A 20,553-nucleotide genomic window follows, 5' to 3' on the forward strand; every position below is an offset into this window, starting at 1 on the left:
CAGTGCCAGAAAACGGTTGGACTGCTCACAAAATACCAGGCATTTTTTTCACTTGGTAATTGACTAAAGCCTCCAGTTATTAACTCTTTTTTTCTTCCTATCCTTTTCAAACTAAGAGTGATTTTTCATAATTCTAAAATAACTTGGTTTGTAAAATTTGTTATAAAGAGTTTCTAGTAGCAAAACCAGTCATGATTTCTTGAGAACTTATTCCTAAGATAATTTACAAATTGACGCTTTTAAAAAATAGAGCTATTATTCATGCCTTCTTTTCATGAATATTGTGTCCCTTTGTGCCAGGCATTGGGGCAGTTGAAGGTAACATGTGGCTGCTGCTCTTGAATTGCTCACTGTCTAGAGGAAGGAGCACAAGTATGAACAGTTAATTGTCACAAAGGCACAGATCGCCTGCTTATCATATCTGGGGTGTCACCTGATACAGATGAAAGTTTTAGTGGTTTAAATACCTTAAGATATGGCTTTTAGACACTTAAGATATAACATTACATATAAGATACATCTTCTTAGGGTGAGGGAAAAGGAACATTAAAAAAGTACATGTTATAAAAAGGCATATGTATACATTGCACCACATATATGTATATGAAATTTATATTTACTGGAAATTTTGGCTGGATTGCAGTTAGGAGTGTGCCAGAACTACCCTATGTTGGGATTTGTGGTAACAGCTGCTTCAGACTCTGAAGAAGTGGATGATACAGCAGCTCTTTTGAAAAGGTCTCTATTATTTTGAGTCATCATCAAGAGTTGGTGTTGGTCAGCTTTTCCATGTTTAATTTATCTTTCACATCTGGAATTTCTCCTAAATACTCATTGGTTTATGACCTTTATTCTGAAATTTGTGAGATTTTTTACAACATGAAATTGTTTATGACCATTTGTTTTTGATTTCTCTGTTGTATTCACATCCTGGGTTCTGGCTACCGTTACATAACTGAGTGGCCATTGGTAGCTGGTGGCTCTCACCAGCTCCGCACTCTATTTTCTTTCTGTATTTGGAGTCCTGCAGGAAAGACCTGCTGTATCTGTAAATCGGAGGCACAAAGGAGTGACCACCTCTGCTAGAGGTTGGGAAAGCTTTCATTAAAGGAGAGAGGGCCTCTCTTGGATCATGAAGGACGAGTTGGAGTCCCCCAGGCAACAGTGAGGCGGAGGTGCTTTCTGGTGGAGGGAACCTAAGGGCAGGGTCGTGGAGCCATGAAGCAGTGTAAGGGAGAAGTGTGTGGCCGGAGGAGAGCACGGGCTCAGGTCACTGTGCTCTAGGCACCTGGTACTGAGCAGTTATTTATTGGACAACCACCGTGTGCAAGTGATGAGTGCTGGGGCACACAGGGACCAGATGAGTGTCTGCTATCAAGGGATTCAGATCCAAGAGCAGAGATCGTTAGACAAAGATCCACATGACACAGCTGACTTTGGTGTGAAGCAGCATAATAACAGCAGTAAAAGTCTAGATCTAAGGTTTCAAAACAGAGGAAAGAAGACATTCATTTGGAAAAGGGCTTCATGGAGAGGGTAGCTTTTGAAATGGGCCTTGAATAGTGGATATAATTTCTTTGGACGTAAGTAAGGGTTGAGGTTAAGAAAAAAGTGTTGTCCAGCAAATTGTGACCCTCAGGATAGTGGTAGTATTAATGAAGGTCAAGGAGAATTGGTTTTTAGGGTCAAGGTGTTGACTGTAGCTTAGGACAGAATATGCTGGTTTCATACATAGCTGGAATTATGCGAATGATTAAGATTCCAGAAAGAAAGGCTATAAAGACAGAGAAAAAGAATACTGACAGCAGAACCTTGAAGGATACCTCTGTTCAAAAGCTGAGAAGATGGAGAGAATTAATATGGCTAAAAGGAACGGATAAAAAATAGAGATAAGAAATTGGAGAGTTTCTAAAAGGATGGTTTAGCTGGCAGTGTGTAGGGCTGTGGAAAAGTAGAATATGGAGCCAAAGAACAGGCATTGGCTTTAGCACTTAGAAGACCATTGATAAGTTATCTGTACATTCATACCACAGTAGTGATGGAGGAAGCCTCACCGCTAGCGTTTAGGAATTGCATGGCTCAGGGAGGAAAGTGAGAGTGCAAAGTGTAGTGACGAGAGTGACATCTAACAAGCATTGTGCACCTTCTTTGTGCTTGGCATTGGTCTATACACTTTAAACGCTTTAACTTCTTTAATTTTCACAACAATCTTATGAAATGGGCACTGTTGTTTTCCTTATCACAGATCAGGAAATCATAGATAAAGAGGCTGTATAACTTGTCCAAAGTTATGCAGTAAGTGGCTAAGCCAGGGTTTCAATCTAGGAAGTCCAGTTCTAGAACTCACGCTCCACATACCACTGTGCCCCCCCAGTAATTGAAAGACTTCCGTGGTGAAGCGAAGGTCAGCTTCAGGTGGCTAAGGAAGCTTGTGGGTGTCCCCCCTGCTTTTTAAGCATTCTTATTTTTTTAATTAATTAATTTGGTTGTGTTGGGTCTTCATTGCTGCACACGGGCTTTCTCTAGTTGCATTGAGCGGGGGATGCTCTTTGTTGTGGTGCTCAGGTTTCTCATTGCAGTGGTTTCTCTTGTGGAGCTCACGCTTTAGGCACGCGGGCTTCAGTAGTTGTGGCTCGCGGGCTCTAGAGCGCAGGCTCAGTAGTTGTGGTACATGGGCTTAGTTGCTCCGTGGCATGTGGGATCTTCCCGGACCAGGGATCGAACCCGTGTCCCCTACATTGGGCAGGAGGATTCCTAACCACTGCGCCACCAGGGAAGTCCCTAAACATTCTTTTTTTTTTTTTTTTTTTTTTTTTTTGCGGTATGCGGGCCTCTCACTGTTGTGGCCTCTCCCGTTGTGGAGCACAGGCTCCGGACGCGCAGACTCAGCGGCCATGGCGCACGGGCCCAGCCGCTCCGCGGCATGTGGGATCTTCCCGGACCGGGGCACGAATCCGCGTCCCCTACATTGGCAGGCGGACTCTCAACCACTGCGCCACCAGGGAAGCCCCCTAAACATTCTTTTTAAATGAAGAGAGATCCTAGCCTGTTTGTAAAAATGGAAGGACACAGAAGAGGAAACCTGAAAATGAAAACCAAAAAGGGAACAAGTCGTGAGATCAGAAGATGTAATTTTAAAAGCAAAATAAAGTAATTTACCTTTGGAGTCTGTACCTGGATCCAGCATTAGGCCTTGGACCCTTGCAGAAGGAGGAAGGGGCCTGCCTAGAGTAAAATCATTAAGCTGTTGTGATATGCTAGGCACAGTCCCTAGTGTATAGTAACTCTTTTAATCCTCTCAACAGCTCTGCTGCCCATTTTTATGGGTGAGGAGACAGCCTCTGGGGGTTAAGGAATTTTTCTGTCTCACAGTTGGCAGACGGGCTCCAGAGTCTGGCCCTTGCCCAGCTCAGAGCTGTCTCAGACTGTTCCCCTCAGACCCAGCCATGCCTTTCGGGGTCAGGAACAGCCAGCACGTGAGCTTGGATACAGGCGGCCCTAGTGTCAAAGCCCCATCGCATCCAGACTTTGCTTACTGTTACAGTGCCTCCCCCAAAGGCTGTTGTGCAGACCGAACGGGGTAATTTATGAGCAGTGAAAGCTCTCTGAGAGCAGGGGATTTGTTTTGTTCCTCACCTTGTCCCAGGGCCTGGAGCAGCCGTGACACGGTGTTGAGCCACGAGGAGGCAGTAGTAGTAAAGGGAGCGCACGTAGAGCCGTGCTTAGCACGGGACTCTAAATGGTGCTTGCCCTCCACCCCAGGGGAGTGCGGGTGTTGGCGTGGGGGAGCAAAAGTGCTCACCTCGGAGAGGCCAAAGTTCTCGTCTGTGGCCCCTGGTCATTTGGTGGAAAGCATTTCCTAATAATCTGCATTTTTTTCATCCAAGCTATTTGACAGCTTCCCCGCTGTCCAGATTGTTTGTATACCCCAGTACAGTTACTTGGCTTCCAAGAAAAACACAGCACTTCCTGTTCTGTTTTTTCTGGTTTTTGCCTTCAAACCCGCGTGTAGCTGAAGCCATGAATGAAGATCTGACTGCTGGCCATGCTTAAGGTTGCATCAGCTTACTGAGCCAGTCTGGGATGAGAGTCATGCAGCTTTCAGGTTGGACATGGATTGCAGGGGGGCAAGGGACAGGCTGCCTGCATCCTGACTCTATCCCAGTGGTAGCCCGTTTAGACACACAGAGTAGGAGAGGAATATCAGCCCCACTTGGAGTAGATGAATAGAATCAAAGAACATTAGACTCATCCTGTGGAAATGTTATCAGGCATCTAATACATACCAGGCAGTGGGCTAGATGTAGTTTGATCATTTACTTATTCAACAAATATACATTGAGTGCCCACCATGGACCAGGCACTGGGGTTTGCAAAGATGAATAGGACAGGAAGTTGCCCTCAAGATACTGCCAACCTTGTGTCTCTTGGGTATGTCTGCAAGAAATTATTGCAAGGAACTTTAGCATTAGGTTGGGTTACTCTCTGCAAGTGGGTAGGATGAAAATAACTGCTTTCTTTGAAATCATTTGAAGCTGTGCTGTAACGGTAATTTACTGCTATGCGGCCAAGAGCTTCACCATGAGATGGAAAATATTTCAAGAATGTAAATTTCTCTTTCACTCGTATTTTCTCTACTCAGTCCGAACCAAATCCATTTTGGGTTTTTTTTTTTTTTTTGGCTGTGCCGCACAGCTTGCGGGATCTTAGTGTCCTGACCAGGGATTGAACCCAGGCTATGGCAGTGAAAGTGTCAAGTCCTAACCACTGGACCGCCAGGGAACTCCCCACTAACCATATCCACTTTGGGTTTAAACCAGAATGTCCTTCTCTAACTATATTTGTGGAATGACTCTACCATAAGATTTCCTTCGTATTTTCTTGAAGCTTTATGAGTTAACCAAGGTAAGAAAAGCTGAAGTAGAAATTGTTAAACGGATAACCATTTAGAGTATACAATTGTTGCTTTCTTACTACACCAGAAATACCAGTTTAGGCATTTTGGAGAGCCCAAAATTGTAGAAAATTCTGCAGTCAGTTGAGGTAGGGAAAAAAATTGAGCAAAGTTTCTACAAGAGCAGCCTCTTTCAGACCACTGAGGCACTGTGGGGCTGAGGGAAGTTTTGCAGAGTGAGGATGTGATCAGTGACACGGGGAAGATCTGTCTTCTTTCTCTCTGAGGTTCGGCCCCTCCTTGCACATCCTGTATCTTCTGGTTGAGATGAGAAAGTAAACAGAAATTTTACACCCTCAGTAACTTTGACATGGGTCATTTGACACGTGCACTTTGCTCTTCTGGAACATTGCCTAGAGAGCCTTGATTTAATAGCTGGTTTTGGCTGCTGTCTACATACTGTATCATCTCTAGTGTGCTCATTTAGACGCCAGGATGAGCAAGGCAGTGACTGAATTGCCCGGTATCTCCTTATGGCTGGGGCGGGGGACTGGGGTGGGGAAGTGTGGGTGGGTAGCTGGCGGTGTTTATCAGAGGACTTTGGATAGGAGTGGAAAGTCAGCATTTAGGCTGAAAATGCTTTTTGGCCAGGGTTTTTCCCAGTTGAATTTTAGTGTTTTTGTAAGTCTCTCTTGGTTCACTTGAATTTTTGAGGGTTGCTTCCTCTCTAGGTTTGGTTCTGCTTGCAATTTAAAAAAAGTAATCATAAGGATAGCGTTATGGCTTATCTGCCACATAACCAAAAATGCCCTGTGACTGTCACAAACACGATTATAATAACTCTGAAAGAGGCTTTCTAGAGAGATGGCATGATACCACCTCCTTCACTTATTCTGCTCCACCTCTTTAAGGTTAATACCTTGTTCCTTGGGAAGATGGTGCATTCCAGGTGTACTCTTCTTACCCAGCTTTCTGAGATCTGTTACCTGACAGAATTCTTCACCATGTGGTTTTAATTTTCTTTGACATCCCACATATGGAGCTTTGTATTGTTGAGTGTTTTTTTCTTCATGTTTTCTCAGTGGGATTATAAAGTTTTAAAGAAAGACACTGCCTTTGCTGTCTTTTTTTTTTTTTTTTTTTTTTTGGTCGCCAGTTGCAGCTTCTGGGATGTTAGTTCCCCGATCAGGGATCAAACCAGTGTCCCCCGCAGTGGAAGCGCAGAGTCCTAACCGCTGAACTACTAGGGAAGTCCCTTGCTGTCTTTCTTTGTCTCTATTCCCTTCAGCTTTGGCACTGTCTTGTTCCAAATGTACTTGAATTTTCCTCCCCAACCCCTTGAGGAGCAAAAAAGCCCGAGTGATGCTGGAGGTGAAGTGCGGGAGAGTGGATTGGGACCTGGGCAAAAGGGGGAACCTGAGGAATCCTGTCTGGCCTATTGAAAGGATGACCTAGGTCAGAGGTTAAGAGGAGCAAGGTAAAAACCACTTGTGTTATTCCAGACGGACTGTCAGACAGAGGAACCAAGACAAAAAGGGAAGGTCCCCAAGCCAGCACCTCTGCTTGCCCCACCTTGCAGACGAGGTGCCCGACCAGTGGTCATCACACCTCCCTTCAGCTGTTGCCCCCCAGTGCTGCCTGCCTCATAGCAGTTCAGTTTCATCACCAACTGCATCTGGAATTTGAGATTTATTTTCTTAGTTTTCTGTGTCAGGGTTCCTCACCAAATTCCCCCCGCTTCTCCAGGTTTGGTGATTTACTTACAGGACCAGCATAGAGTCATCACCATGGTGGCTATAACTTATTACAGGAAAAGGATATAGAACAGAACCAGCAAAGGGAAAAGGCGTGTGGGACAAAGTCTAGAGGAAATTAGGTGCCAGCTTCTCAAGTCCTCTCTCAGTGAACTCAAACAGGACACACTTAATTCCTCTAGCAGCAAGATGTGACAGCACATGTGAAATGTTGTCTACTAGGGATGCTCACTAGAGACCCAGAGCCCAGGATCTTTATTGGGGCTGGTCACATAGGCACCCTCTTCCTGGCAAGCACCAGAATTTCAGACTCTCAGAAGGAAAGCAGTTGTGAGTGTAAACCATATTGCACAGTTTAGATACTGCGAGCAGGAACTCTCTCCAAATGTACGTTTCCAGACACCAGCCAAGAGCCTTTCTAAAGATAACAGTCTCAGAGTGTGGTCTTTCCTGCACAGTTTCTAAACTTGCTCTTGCTTTTTTAGTTTGAATTTATTGAATTGGAGGTTCAGATTTGTGTCCAGTGATTTGAGGTGTTGGCCAGATGGGCCTTGGTCTGTTGTTACTTAGGGAGAAACCTGGTCTGGACTGATGTGTGTTTAGCTTTCGGGGTGTTATTTTACTTTGACCTGCTGCTGCCTGCAGCCTGTGTTTGTGCCGACAGGGCAAGTTTGCTTCTTTCCTCTGTTTTTTTGTCAAGATAACTCATTCCGTTACCCCCATTGCCCTGCTGTGGTTGTCAGACCTTCCGGTCCTGGCAGTGTTTCCTTTTCTCGGTTCCAGTCTCTGGGGCGCTGGCGGTGCTTATGCGGCCTACAGGCCCCACAGGCTCAGACTCGCAGTCCTAAGTGCAGCGTTCTCAGGGAGACGCTGTTGTTAATTAACTTCCATCTAAAACCTGTCTTATCGTTTTTAGAAGTGTTCCTTGGAAATCTTTCTTTGGGATATGAACCTTTTTTCCTTTGCGTTTTTCTCTTCTGTTTCTTTCTTTTCCTCTTTGGTTTTCAACTTTGAGTTTTTAGTTGCCTGGTTTCCAGAATCACATCATGATGGTGGTTTAGAACTACTCTTTACTGTCATCTCTGGGCAGGTTTGTTTCTGCTAACCTGCCCCTCTTTTACGTACCACTGGTCCACAGACGTTCCAAAGCCAGTGGTTCTGTGGGGTCTCTCCAGACCCTGAGAGGCATCTCAGTTGTGCTGTTATCTTGCATCATTGATGTTTGTTTTAGGCCATATGTGTCCTATTACTTATGGCTTGAACTGAGTATAACACCTACCTGTAATATGAAATAAGAAATGTATCTACCTTTTCCACAGTTTTTGCCAAAGCTGTTGGCAAACTGTGATGAAGTAGGTAGGACTTGACTTGTCATTGATTATGGCTCAACTAGGCTGGCTCCATGTGAACTTGGGGCAGCTTCACTAAACGTATCCTCAGGATTTAACCAAGATGGGCAAGGGGACGGGAGGGGAATTTTCCTTTTAAATTGGTTGATGACAAGACCTAGTTTCCTGGGAGTCTTGTCACTAATTAGCCCTTGGGGACATGAGTCTTTTTGCCACCATTGTTAAAGTCTTACCCATTGCTGACTTAAGGACTGCAGCGGAGATGAGCCATGGGTCAGTCTGCACAAGCTGGGCCAGCTCTAAGGAAGCAAGGTGGTTGGGGAGGGAGTAGGTGCTCTGTGAATGGGCTGTTGAACACTTGGGATAGGACTGGTGCAACTGAGGAGCTGAGTTTTTAATTTTACTTAATTTCAGTTAATTTAAATAGTCCTGTGTGGCTAGTGGCTTCTGTGTTAGACAGCGCAGCCCGGGGTAGTGGTTACAGTGTGGCCTTCAGAATCTTGATTCAGATCCCAGCTCTGCGGGCTACCTATTGTGTGACCGTGGGCACATTTCTTAACCTTGTAAGGTTGTTTGGAGAATTGTCATCGTGTTAAGGGTTTAGAGCAGTGCCTGGGAAGAAGTAAGAAGTGTGTGTTTAATTACTGTTGGCTTATTATGTTTATTCGGTATTTTGAGTAGAATGGTGTTAGAGTTCATGTAGAATATGAAACTTTACTGTTTCTTTGTTTTTGTTTTGAGCCACGCCACACGGCTTGCAGGATCTTAGTTCCCCAACCAGGGATTGAACCTGCACCCCAGTGGTGAAAGCGCCGAGTCCTAACCACTGGACCACCAGGGAATTCCCATCTACTGTTTTTGTTTTTTTTTTTTAACTTTTATGTTTTCTTGCTTTTTTTTTTTTTTGCTCCAGGTTGCTGCAGCAACTGGCCACACAGTAGTGTTGGTGGACCAAACAGAGGACATCCTGGCAAAATCTAGAAAGGGAATTGAGGAAAGCCTTCGGAAAGTGGCCAAGAAGAAGTTTGCAGAAAACCCCAAGGTAATTTCTTGTCGTCCATGTCCTCAAGACCTGTCCTCTGACCACTTCACATTTGTAAGGGTGTTCTCGCCTTTGCTTGCTTTTTCAATTTGTTTGAATTGAAACCTTAGGCCAGTATAATAGGCCTAACTTTAGGCCAGTATAATAACATAATCACTAAATAGTCCATGAGAAATATTGGGGTTAAATAAAATTAATTTTACCTGTTTCTTTTTGCTTGTTAAAGTGCAACGAGTAGACATTTTAAATCACCTATCGTCTTGCGTTATATTTCTGTTGAACGGCTCTGAGAGTTGTTTTAAATCACCTGTCGTCTTGCGTTATATTTCTGTTGAACGGCTCTGAGAGTTGTTTATTTCCTGATGACTTTGGATGCCTTTAGCTGATTGTGACCATTTTGAATCCTCGTGGGCAAATTACATTTTGAAGTAAAATGGCAGCTGATAGGGGCACTGTCTGCTTCTGCCCTAACCGAGGTCTCTTTGTGGAAACCTGGAGGCACAGATGAGGAAAAGACAGGACTGTGAGCTCTTTTAGAGCAGAGACTGTGTCTGGCGTGCTTTTGAACCACCCGTTGCCGGCACGTGCTGGGCGATCATTATTTGATGAGCGACTGCTGAGTTCAGCTTTCTTACTCCTCGCTCCTGCCCTTACTGGGCTCTTCCCTGCCTCCTACTAGAGGGATATAGTCAGCACTGCCTCTCAGACTCATGGCTGGGGCTGAGCTCAGCCTTTACCCTTTTCTGGAAGACAAATTACAGGCTTCCAAGAAGCCCGTCATGGAACAGTACATGGCTGGCTGGCTGTTCACTCGGAACAGATAGAACAGGCCAACACAGGTGCTGTGAACAAACAGTTTAGCGACTGGAGCAGAGCTGACTGAGAGCTTGAAAGATGATGACTGACACACGACAGTGTGCTGACCAGCAGTTGGGATTGTGCACAGGCTGATTCTTGCCCTGGTGTCCAGAAGTATATTGAGATGCTGTCTGCCCTAAGAAGAAACGCAGGGAGTTTTATTTCTCAGAATTTCAGGACACATTCAGGTTGTGTCTGGGGTATCCTCGCCCTCCTCTCTCCTCTCGCCTTAGCAGCAAGTCACACACCATTTTCTAGTGAGCCCAGTGACTGTTCTCTTCTTACTCCACTGCATTAGGCTGGCGATGAGTTCATGGAGAAGACCCTGAGCAGCATATTGACCAGCATGGATGCAGCATCTGTGGTCCACAGCACAGACCTGGTGGTGGAGGCCATCGTAGAGAATCTGAGGGTGAAGAGCGAGCTCTTCAAGAGGCTGGACAAGTTTGCTGCCGAGTACGTGATCTCTGGGAGATCTTGTAGGGTCTGGGGGCTTCCTCCTGGGCGCTTGGGCTTTTCTCCTGGGAAGGAGTCTTCTGACACTAAGACTTTTTATTACCCTACAGCTGTTTCCAGAAGAGCTGACACTGTTTCCTTTGTTCTCCATCCTCCACCCCCAGTTTGCTTCCCGAGGCTTGGGCTGCCCTGATCTGATCCTTGTCCCCAAATTAGGGTGGAATTTCCCATGTGAAATGGAGGGCCCATCCAGGGACAGGCCTTCATCTCTTGCAGCGTCTTTGTCTTGGACCCTCCCAGGCCAGAGGATGGAGGCACTCGGACATGTCCTTAAATGTCTGCTGAGCAACCTCAGAGCAGTTTGGTGTGTCCCCTCTTTTGGGTGGAACCAACAGAATGATGTAATTGAAGGGAATGCTTCTCTGTCCACACAGTTTTCTAGGACCCTCCTGCTTTGAGCTTTCTGTGGGTTAAATCACAACACTCTTGGGAGCCTTTAAGGCGCACTGAGTTCTTACCCAGCTTCCTGGCAAAGCGTGGGAGAGGAGAGCCAGCCTCATGCAGGTCAGGCACAGGGCCGCCGGGCTCAGGGCCGTCTGTGCAGTGTCAGCAAGCTGTGCACATGTGCAGCTCTAGTTCTGCGTGTGGCTCTTGGTGATACTGACACCTGATGTATTCATTCATGCTCTTCTTGTGGTTTGCCTGGCCACGCTTCACCCTTCTTGGTTGGGACTCAAAGTCAAATAAGATTATATGACAACAGTAATTCTTAGGCAGCCACCAGTGAGCACCGGCTAAAGAGAAACACTTGCATACCAGGCTGCTGGGTTGTCAGCCCTTAGAGCTCTACGGTCTGGTGGCCAGAGAGGCCCTGTCCTGACAGAGAAGAGGCCTGTGTTTCTGTCACCTGTGTGTCACTCTGCTGACCAGCATGCTCACGTGCTTTACACGGGCATTTAGGGGCTGCAGCACCATCTACAGAAACAGAAGGCTGTCTTGGTAGGGGCGTTGGCTCCCAAGTCAGCGGGGAGCCCTCTGAGTCAGTAAAACACCCACCCCCAGAAAAGGGAGTATTGTCAAGTAGTTTGGTCTTTATTGGAACGTTGGTCATTCCCTCGTGACAGTGACGGGTCTGACTGCCCTCTTTTGTCAGCGTCGAGTAAGGGAAGGACTGTTAGGGGAAAGTCAGGTGGCCTGGGGCCTGGTGTCAGGCCCCCCCCACTTCCCTCTCTGACCTCGGACAGTCATGAACCCCTTCTGGCCCTCAGTCTTATCATCTGTAATTTGAGTTCAGGAGTTAGGGGTAAATAATTTCCAAGACCTTCCCAGTTCTAACTCTTAAGACTAGTTGCCCTGTCCGTGAAATAGGGGTAGTGGTACCTATTGCACAGGGTTGTTTGGGAAACTCGTGTAACTCAGCTCACATTTCCGGAGAGCTACTGTATGTCAGGCACTATACTAGCCTCTTTCACCTAAGTTATGTCATAAAACAGATGTGACACGTGACAGGACCCGTAGTAGGCACGCCGTAGATGTGACTTTGCTTCTGGCCCCAGCCATCCTTCTCCACACTCTCGTCTTCATTTTAGATCACCGCCTTTATTGAATGTTTGCTGAATTGTTGTTGCTGTGTTTTTTTTATTGATAAAACAGCTTGATTGAGATACTTTACTGCTTAGTTTTGCAGTTAGATCCTTATAATGGGAGACGAAAATATATTCTAGTGATAAAGATCCACTTGGAAGCCCTGATAAAACAGTTGCATCCTGGAAGAGAGCACAAATTCCCTAGCTGCAGTATAAGACATGCAGATGAAAAGCTTCCTTAGGGCCCATGGCCCACCCCAGCTGAGTCCTGGCTCCCCCCTTTTGACAAAGCACGATGGGCTCTCCTCCACCATAGTCCACCACCCCCTCTAGTCTTCTTCACACCTGGGGGTGTTGCCAGTGACCATCATGCTTGTGCTGTTGATTTTCTGTTAGTGCATTTAAGAGGAAAGTTTTTTGGTATGTGAATATCAGAAAGGGAAAAACAAAAGATGGTCCTAGAGAGTCAAGTGTTTCAAGGAAAATGTGAGAGTGTGCTTTTTTGTGGAAGATAATATGTGCATACATCGTGTTTGTGTTGAAGGAAGGCAGTGTGAGACACTGTTAGTAGCAGAGCCAGCCTGGTCGATTGGGAGAGGTGGCGGTGGAGGTCTGTCGGCAGGAGACATCTTTCTCCTTCTGGTAATACGTGTGCTGGGAATGTCCTGGGTTGGAGACACTCGGCACTGGGCCCTGATGTACAGTCTTCCTTCTGTATCTGTCAGGGTTGGTTCCAGGACCCCCTGGGAATACGAAAATCTGAGGATGCTCGAGTCCCTTACATAAAGTGGTGTAGTATTTGCATGTAATCTACGCAATCCCCCATATACTTTAAATCATCTCTAGATTACTTATAATATCTGATACAATGTAAATGCTATGTAGACTTCGCTGGCAGTCCAGTGGTTAAGACTTTGCCTTCCAGTGCAGGGGGTGCAGGTTCGATCCCTGGTCGGGGAGCTAAGATCCCACATGCCTCGCGGACCAAAAAAAACCAAAACAAATGAACAGCAGAAGCAGTATTGTAATAAATTCAGTAAAGACTTTTTAAAAAATGGTCCACATCAATGTAAATGCTATGTAAATCACAAGCAAGTCCAAGTTTTGCTTTTTGGAATTTTTTTTTGGGAATATTTTTGATCCGGGTTGGCGGAACCTGTGGATCCTGAGGGCCGACTGTAACTTCATTGTTTGACGAAACGTGCTCTCCAGTCAGTGTGCCTTTGTTTCCCCTTTTTGCAGATGAGTTGCCCTTCAAATGTCCTATAAAAAGATGTCACACTCATCAAAGATGAGTGTGTAACCCTCACCTTTGAGATAGCCCTTTCTTTTCTTAAGGGTGGTGTGGAACCCCTGCTAGCACAGCCTTGGATTGTGGAGACCCTGCTGCTGTGCTTCAGGGCATGTCAGCCACTCCTTGTTACTGCAGAGGGTCTCCTTGCCTTCTGTGATGGGGGATGGTTTATATTATGTGACAGGATAATTTATATTATTTTCCCCAGACCAAAAAGCAAGAAACTTTGAAAACTAGAATTTTAAACCTTAAAAAAAGTATTTTTTTTTTTTTTGGAAATGACAAGCCCCTCCAGCTGGCCTTTAAGTTGGCCAACTTAGAAGTTGTTTGAGAAAGGTCAGTGTTCTTGTGCTGTAAAAGTGAAATGCTGTTTATGTCAGAGAGTGTTCTGCCTATGCTTTCCTCTAAGAGTTTTATAGTGTCCAGTCTTACATTTAGGTCTTTAATCCATTTTGAGTTTATTTTTGTGTATGGTGTTAGGGTGTATTCTAATTTCATTGTTTTGGTTTTTATTTGCAGTCATTTTTGTGTGCTTTTATTTTTTTTTTAATGGACTAGATTGAGAATCTGCTTTATTTTTTTGTGGTTTTTTTTTTATACAGCAGCTTATCTATTTTTTTAATAGCATCTTGCTTTATATTGATTTTCTTTATAATTTTCTTTTATTTAATTTTATTTATTTTTATACAGCAGGTTCTTATTAGTCATCCATTTTATACACATCAGTGTATACATGTCAATCCCAATCTCCCAATTCATCACACCACCACCCCCACCCCACCAGCCCCACCACTTTCCCCCCTTGGGGTCCATACATTTGTTCTGTACATCTGTGTCTCTATTTCTGTCTTGCAAACCGGTTCATCTGTACCATTTTTCTAGATTCCACTTATATGTGTTAATACATGATATTTGTTTTTCTCTTTCTGACTTACTTCACTCTGTGTGACAGTCTCTAGGTCCGTCCGCGTCTCTACAGATGGCCCAGTTTCATTCCTTTTTATGGCTGAGTAATATTCCATTGTGTGTACCACATCTTCTTTATCCATTTGTCTGTCGATGGGCATTTAGGTTGCTTCCATGACTTGGCTATTGTAAATAGTGCTGCAGTGAACATTGGGGTGCATGTGTCTTTTTGAATTATGGTTTTCTCTGGGTATATATATGCCCAGTAGTGGGATTGCTGGGGTGTGGTCTAATTTCATTCTTTTACATGTAGCTGTCCAGTTTTCCCAGCACCACTTATTAAAGAGACTGTCTTTTCTCTGCTGTATATTCTTGCATCCTTTGTCATAGATTACATGACCACAGATACATGAGTTTATCTCTGGACTTTCTATCCTGTTCCATTGATCTATAAATCACAGCAAGATCTTTTTCAGTCCACCTACTAGAGTAATGAAAATTAAAACGAAAATAAACAAATGGGACCTGATGAAACTTAAAAGCTTTTACACAGCAAAGGAAACTGTAAACAAAATGAAAAGACAACCCTCAGAATGGGAAAAAATATTTGCAAATGAAGCAACCGACAAGGGATTAATCTCCAAAATATACAAGCAGCTCATTCAGCTCAATATCAAAAAAATACCAACCCAGTCAAAAAATGGGTGGAAGATCTAAGTAGACATTTCTCCAGAGAAGACATACAGATGGTTAAAAAGCGCATGAAAAGATGCTCAACATCACTAATTATTGGAGAATTGCACATCAAAACTACAATGAGGTATCACCGCACACGGGTCAGAATGACCATCGTCAAAAAAATCCACAAACAATAAATGCTCAAGAGGGTGTGGGGAAAAGGGAACCCTCCTACATTGCTGGTGGGAATGTACACTGGTACAGCCACTATGGAGAACAGTATGGAGGTTCCTTAAAAAACTAAAAATAGAGCTACCATATGATCCAGCAATCCCACTCCTGGCCATATATCCAGAGAAAACCTTAATTCAAAAAGATACATGCACCCCAATGTTCATTGCAGCACTATTCACAATAGCCAACACATGGAAGCAACCTGAATGCCCATCAACAGAGGAATGGATAAAGAAGATGTGGTTCATATATACAATGGAATATTAGTCAGCCATAAAAAAGGATGAAATAATGCCATTTGCAACAACATGGATGGACCTAGAGATTGTCATACTGAGTGAAGTCAGACAGAGAAAGACAAATATGATACCACTTATATGTAGAATCTAAAAAAAGGCTACAAATGAACTTATCTACAAAACAGAAATAGAGTTACAGGTGTCGAAAATACACTTATGGTTATGGGGTGGGGGAGTAAGGGGCAGGGAGGGATAAATTGGAAGATTGGGACTGACACATACACACTGCTATATATAAAATAGAAAACTAATAAGGACCTACTGTGTAGCACTGGGAACTCTACTCAGTACTCTGTAATGGCCTATATGGGAAAAGAATCTAAAAAAGAGTGGGTATACATATATGTATGACTGATTTACTTTGCTGTGCACCTGAAACTAACACAACATTGTAAATCAACTATACCCCAACAAAAATTAAAAAAAAAAAGTGAAGTGCTTTCCTGGGCTGAGCACACGAAGGGTCCTCCTTCAGCCTCTGGTAGCCACCACCTAGCACACCAGCTGCTTTCACCTCACTCTTCTCTCCTCTTCCCAAATTACTAGTTTCTTCTCCCTTCCCTTCTCCTTCCCACTTGCCCCTGATTTCAGGCAGATTGTAGTATTGCCTTTTGAGCAAGCAGGAACCCCCAATCTGGTCATAAGGAACCACTCCCCTTCCTGCGCAGTGACTAGACCCTTGTGGTTGTAGTTAGCATTAGGCCATTTAGTGTACGTTTATCCACGAGGTGGTGCTGTAGGAAAGCTCGTAAGTCTTGCCTGTCTCTTTAAATATTTGCCTGTCCTGCCTTTGGCACCCCACTTTACTGAGGTCTTAAAAAATTAAATTGGGTTTAAGTCAGTATGGATTTTTTAAATTAATAATTTAATATTTTATATACGCAAAAGAAGATGGTACTGCTTTTTTAAGGAGATTTTATAATAATAAGAATGCCTTGAACTACGTTTATCATGTGTATACGTGTATCCTTCCTTCCCCAAGTCTACTAGTATAACCTTAAAACTTCTTTTGGACCATGTTGGTTTTTTTCTGTTTTCCTTTGAATTCCCAGTCAATGGAAAAGTAAAGCTTTTCACTTGAGGGGAAAAGATTGTAGTTCATGTTTATGTCAGATGTTTCTTGTTAAGGATTCAGGTGTTTCTTCACAGTTTTTTGCTTATTTTGAGTGTCTGTGATGCATCCTGTTTTTCCTTAGTCTTTGTTCACTTGGAGTTTCATCTTGTGACTGACGTTGTTGCCTCCTTTTGTTTCTCACATACTGTGTGAATTAAATAATGCAAGTAGCCAGGAGAAATTTTGCTCCCTAAAATTAAGGAAGGTTTGGTAAAGAATACGTAGGCTTTTGGAACAGGTAACTTTTGAATTTAAAATTTCAAAATTTAAATGAAACAGGTCACTTGACTTCAGCCTCTTGTGTGAAACTGTGTCTTTTCCCTGATTTCCTCTAGGGTCAGGAAAGGACAGGACCTGGGCAGTAAGCAGTCACCTTGTGTGTTGCACCTGAGAGGAGTCCTGACTGTTTCCAAAGATGGGACTCATTTCAATACTCTACTGTCTTTCTCTCCACAGACACACAATCTTTGCCAGCAACACTTCCTCTTTGCAGATCACAAGCATAGCCAATGCCACCACCAGACAGGACCGATTTGCCGGGCTCCATTTCTTCAACCCAGTGCCCCTGATGAAACTTGTGGAGGTCAGTGGGTGTCTACTTGTGCGTGCGTGCTTTTGCTCTGCCAGCCCTCAGCCCTGCTTCTGTGAGTCGCATCCTCCCTGCCACTGGGGATTGCACTGGATAGATTTTAGTGGCAGGGTGGAGGGTTGTCCTTGTGCTTGGGTTTCTCTGGCCAGACTCTCCTTTCAGAGCCAAAGGAAGAAACAGCACCTAATATCTAGGAAGGCCCCTGTGCTTTGTTTCTTTGCAGCCCTGTGTTCTGACCAGTGATGTCCAGGAGGGCTGTTAAGTTTGTGGAATGTCACTTACTTGTTTGTGCCGTAGCTGATAGGTAGTGTAGAGAGAGGCATCAGACTGGGAAGGCAGCACTAAAGACCACTAGCTTGATGAGACCACGGAGGGGAGAGCCACCCATGTTCATATTGTCTTGTCCAGGTCAGTTTGTCTAGGCTGGATGTGGAATTCTATTAGAAGCTTGGTTTCCCACAGGAGCCGCTGTAATATGCCCTGACCACTGTTCCCGGGGTGAATTCAGCTCCAGGTAACGGGGCCTTGATATTGTCACCAGGGGAGGCACAGCTCCCGTGTGTTATAATCAGACCTATTAAAGCAGCTAGTGGGAAGCAGCCTCATAGCACAGGGAGATCAGCTCGGTGCTTTGTGACCACCTAGAGGCGTGGGATAGGGAGGGTCGGGGGGAGGGAGACGCAAGAGGGAGGGGATATGGGGATATATGTATATGTAAAGCTGATTCACTTTGTTATACAGCAGAAACTAGCACACCATTGAAAAAAAAATTAAAAAGCAGCTTCCAGTAGCCTTGAACCTCCCGACCTCAAACCTGGGAGGTGGAGGAAAGTGGCCAGGGAGGGCTGCCAGCGATCCTGTTTGGGCTGCTTCTGCTTGCTTGCTTAGAGTCTTAGGTACCAGGGAGGTGGAGTCACTGTAGATAATTTGCACCTGAAATGTGGCAACTTGCCATTAATAGGGGGGCTCATTACAGGATCTGAGGAGCAGCTGCTATTAAAGTAGCATTTGTGCTGAGGCTGCGGAGTTACTGCCATGCGCGAAGCTTGGGGCTGCGGATCCAGGCAGGCCTCCGGAGGCTGGCCCGGGCTCCCTGGGCACGCGGCGGGGTCTTTTTCTCCACTGCTGCCTTCTCGTCCAGGCCCCTTCCCCTCCCGTGTCCCCTCCCCCCATAAGTATTAGCATCTAGTTTAAGGGTGACTACGTTTTCTTACTGTTCTCTTTCAAGGACGACTCTGACCCATTTTGCAATAGGAATTATCTGTTCCACTAACATTGCTTCTTATTTTCTTCCAATTTACTGCCAACCCCTAAGGCTGTTTTTGAAGAAGTTAAGGAATGAAAGGGAGGGGCACAGGGAATTAGAAGAAACAGCATTTCTCCTTATACAAAAAAGAGCAAGGAAGTGGAATGGAATTTTCAGCATTTCAGTACTTAGGGACTAATTACTTTTTCGGTTACCATACCATGCACATAATGTGTTTCGAAGATACAGACAAATTTTGTAGATTTACTTCAAACTCTAATACTGTTTTCAACTGCATTTATCTGATAATGTCCATCTGTGTCTTTGGAAATATGGCACCTTGATTGTTAACAGTTAATGCTTGGCAAGTGTTAACATTTTCTAGAAAGTGTTTTCCAAAAATGCTCTTCTTTATGCAACTTTTATTCTTTAACTTGAGCATTCATGTATGTGTTGCTGGTGGTAAGCACCACAATGAACCGTAAGTTGAGTGGCTCTTCTTTCCTTGGGGCTGGGCTCAATTTATGTGTGTATATGTATATTTTTTCAGACCCTGTGTTGGAACAGAATATATGTAGCCCATTGCTATTTGTTGAACGAATGAGTAAATATGCATCCTTCCTGTTAAAAAAACAAAACAAAACTATATTATTGACTCCTTTAAGCCAACAGATTATTTTTTTAAACTCCATAATTAGCAGCCCTTGTCCTAGCTCAATCTATACGGTTCTGATGGAGGTGGTTTTATACCTCCTCTTGAATAATTCTCCTATTGCTGTTTGATTTGTGATGCCTGCAGAGCAGTTTCTGGCCCATCTCATCCCATTCCTCAACCCCATCTTCATGGTGCTTTTTGCTGTTTCCACTCATTTACTTCCCTTAGTGCCATAACGTAGTCCCACACCCCAAGCTGTGATCACATTAAAACATGAATGATAATGATTCTCTTCATTTATATAGAGCTTTTCATCCTGCACAGACACTAGCTTATTACACCATATAGCCCTCTTAAAAGAGGGAGGATGTGTCAAATGTCATCATCCCAATTTCATATAAGAAAGGTGAGGCACAAAGGGTTGATTTGACTTGCCTAGGCTCATATAAAGGGTCTGATGGAGAAGCCAAGCCTGTTTGCTTTGACTCTGGTTGAAGTCCCTTAACTGGCATTTAAATTGTATATTTAATTTATATATTTTTTTAAGTTTAAGTTCATCTGGGTCTCTCTCCATTTGCTGAAATCTAATTGCTGACAACGCCTGAGAGTTGACTGCCAGGTGTGACCCTTGGTGCTGACTTCGGTAGAGCCCAGCAGCCACTGTGAGGAGGGTAGCAGTCATACTCTGGCAGTGCACCTCATAGAGAAGGTCAGGAGGACCGCTAGGGGCCTTCCTGAGGCGCCTGGCAGGTGGCAGGCCCCAGCCATTGGCTGGTGTTTGCTGGTTATGAAAGCCTTCCTCTGGGATGAGCCTGTCCTGAGGCAAAGGGAGCTGTTGGGCTTTGGGGCATCTGTGTGGGAGAGGGTGCAGTAATGGGGGGATTACTCATCTCAGAGTCCACAGGACCTGGGTGACCTGAGTGCACCTCTGTTTTCCTGAGGCTCCTTCTCATCTGTATGCTAAGAGAAGGTGTGACTTCATGCAGAGTACTTTAAGGGCAGTTGTTACACTCTAGTAGACTTCCAGTTACCTCCCTGAAATAATTAACAGTAGCAAGTAAAACGCTAATAAAAGCCAGCATTTACTGAGCACTTCAGCCCTCATAGGAGCTGCCCTTAATGCTTTACTTCCTAATCTAATTCCATTCTCACCTTAACTCCTTGAGGTAGGTAGAGTGATTTCAATGTCATTTCAATTTCAAGAAACATTCCCAGGGTCACAGAGCCAGTAAGTGGTGTGATTGGTATTTGAACCCAGGTCTGTCTCAGTGACAAAACCTGTAGAACTCTCCTGCACACACACACACACACACACACACACACACACTTGTATGGTTTTTTAAAAAATATATTTATTTATTATTTTTGGCTGCGTTGGGTCTTCATTGCTGTGCGCGGGCTTTCTCTAGTTGCGGTGAGCAGGGGCTACTCTTTGTTGCGGTGTGCGGGCTTCTCATTTGGTGGCTTCTCTTGTTGCGGAGCACGGGCTCTAGGCCCGTGGGCTTCAGCAGTTGCAGCACGCGGGCTCAGTCGTTGTGGCTTACGGGCTGTAGAGTGCAGGCTCAGTAGTTGTGGCGCACGGTCTTAATTGCTCTGTGG

General features: G+C 44.6%; 1 protein-coding gene across 1 annotated transcript in view; it reads left to right on the forward strand.

The window, feature by feature from the left end:
* HADH (hydroxyacyl-CoA dehydrogenase) overlaps positions 1-20,553 on the forward strand; it is a 48,032-nt gene that overhangs the window by 14,987 nt on the left and 12,492 nt on the right. The window contains exons 2-4 of the mRNA XM_065877354.1: positions 8,911-9,039; positions 10,196-10,353; positions 16,921-17,047. Of these exons, the coding sequence (XP_065733426.1) occupies positions 8,911-9,039; positions 10,196-10,353; positions 16,921-17,047 (414 nt within the window). The remainder of the gene's footprint in view (positions 1-8,910; positions 9,040-10,195; positions 10,354-16,920; positions 17,048-20,553) is intronic.

The sequence above is a fragment of the Phocoena phocoena genome, chromosome 5 (assembly GCF_963924675.1).
Source record: "Phocoena phocoena chromosome 5, mPhoPho1.1, whole genome shotgun sequence".
NCBI lineage: Eukaryota > Metazoa > Chordata > Mammalia > Artiodactyla > Phocoenidae > Phocoena > Phocoena phocoena.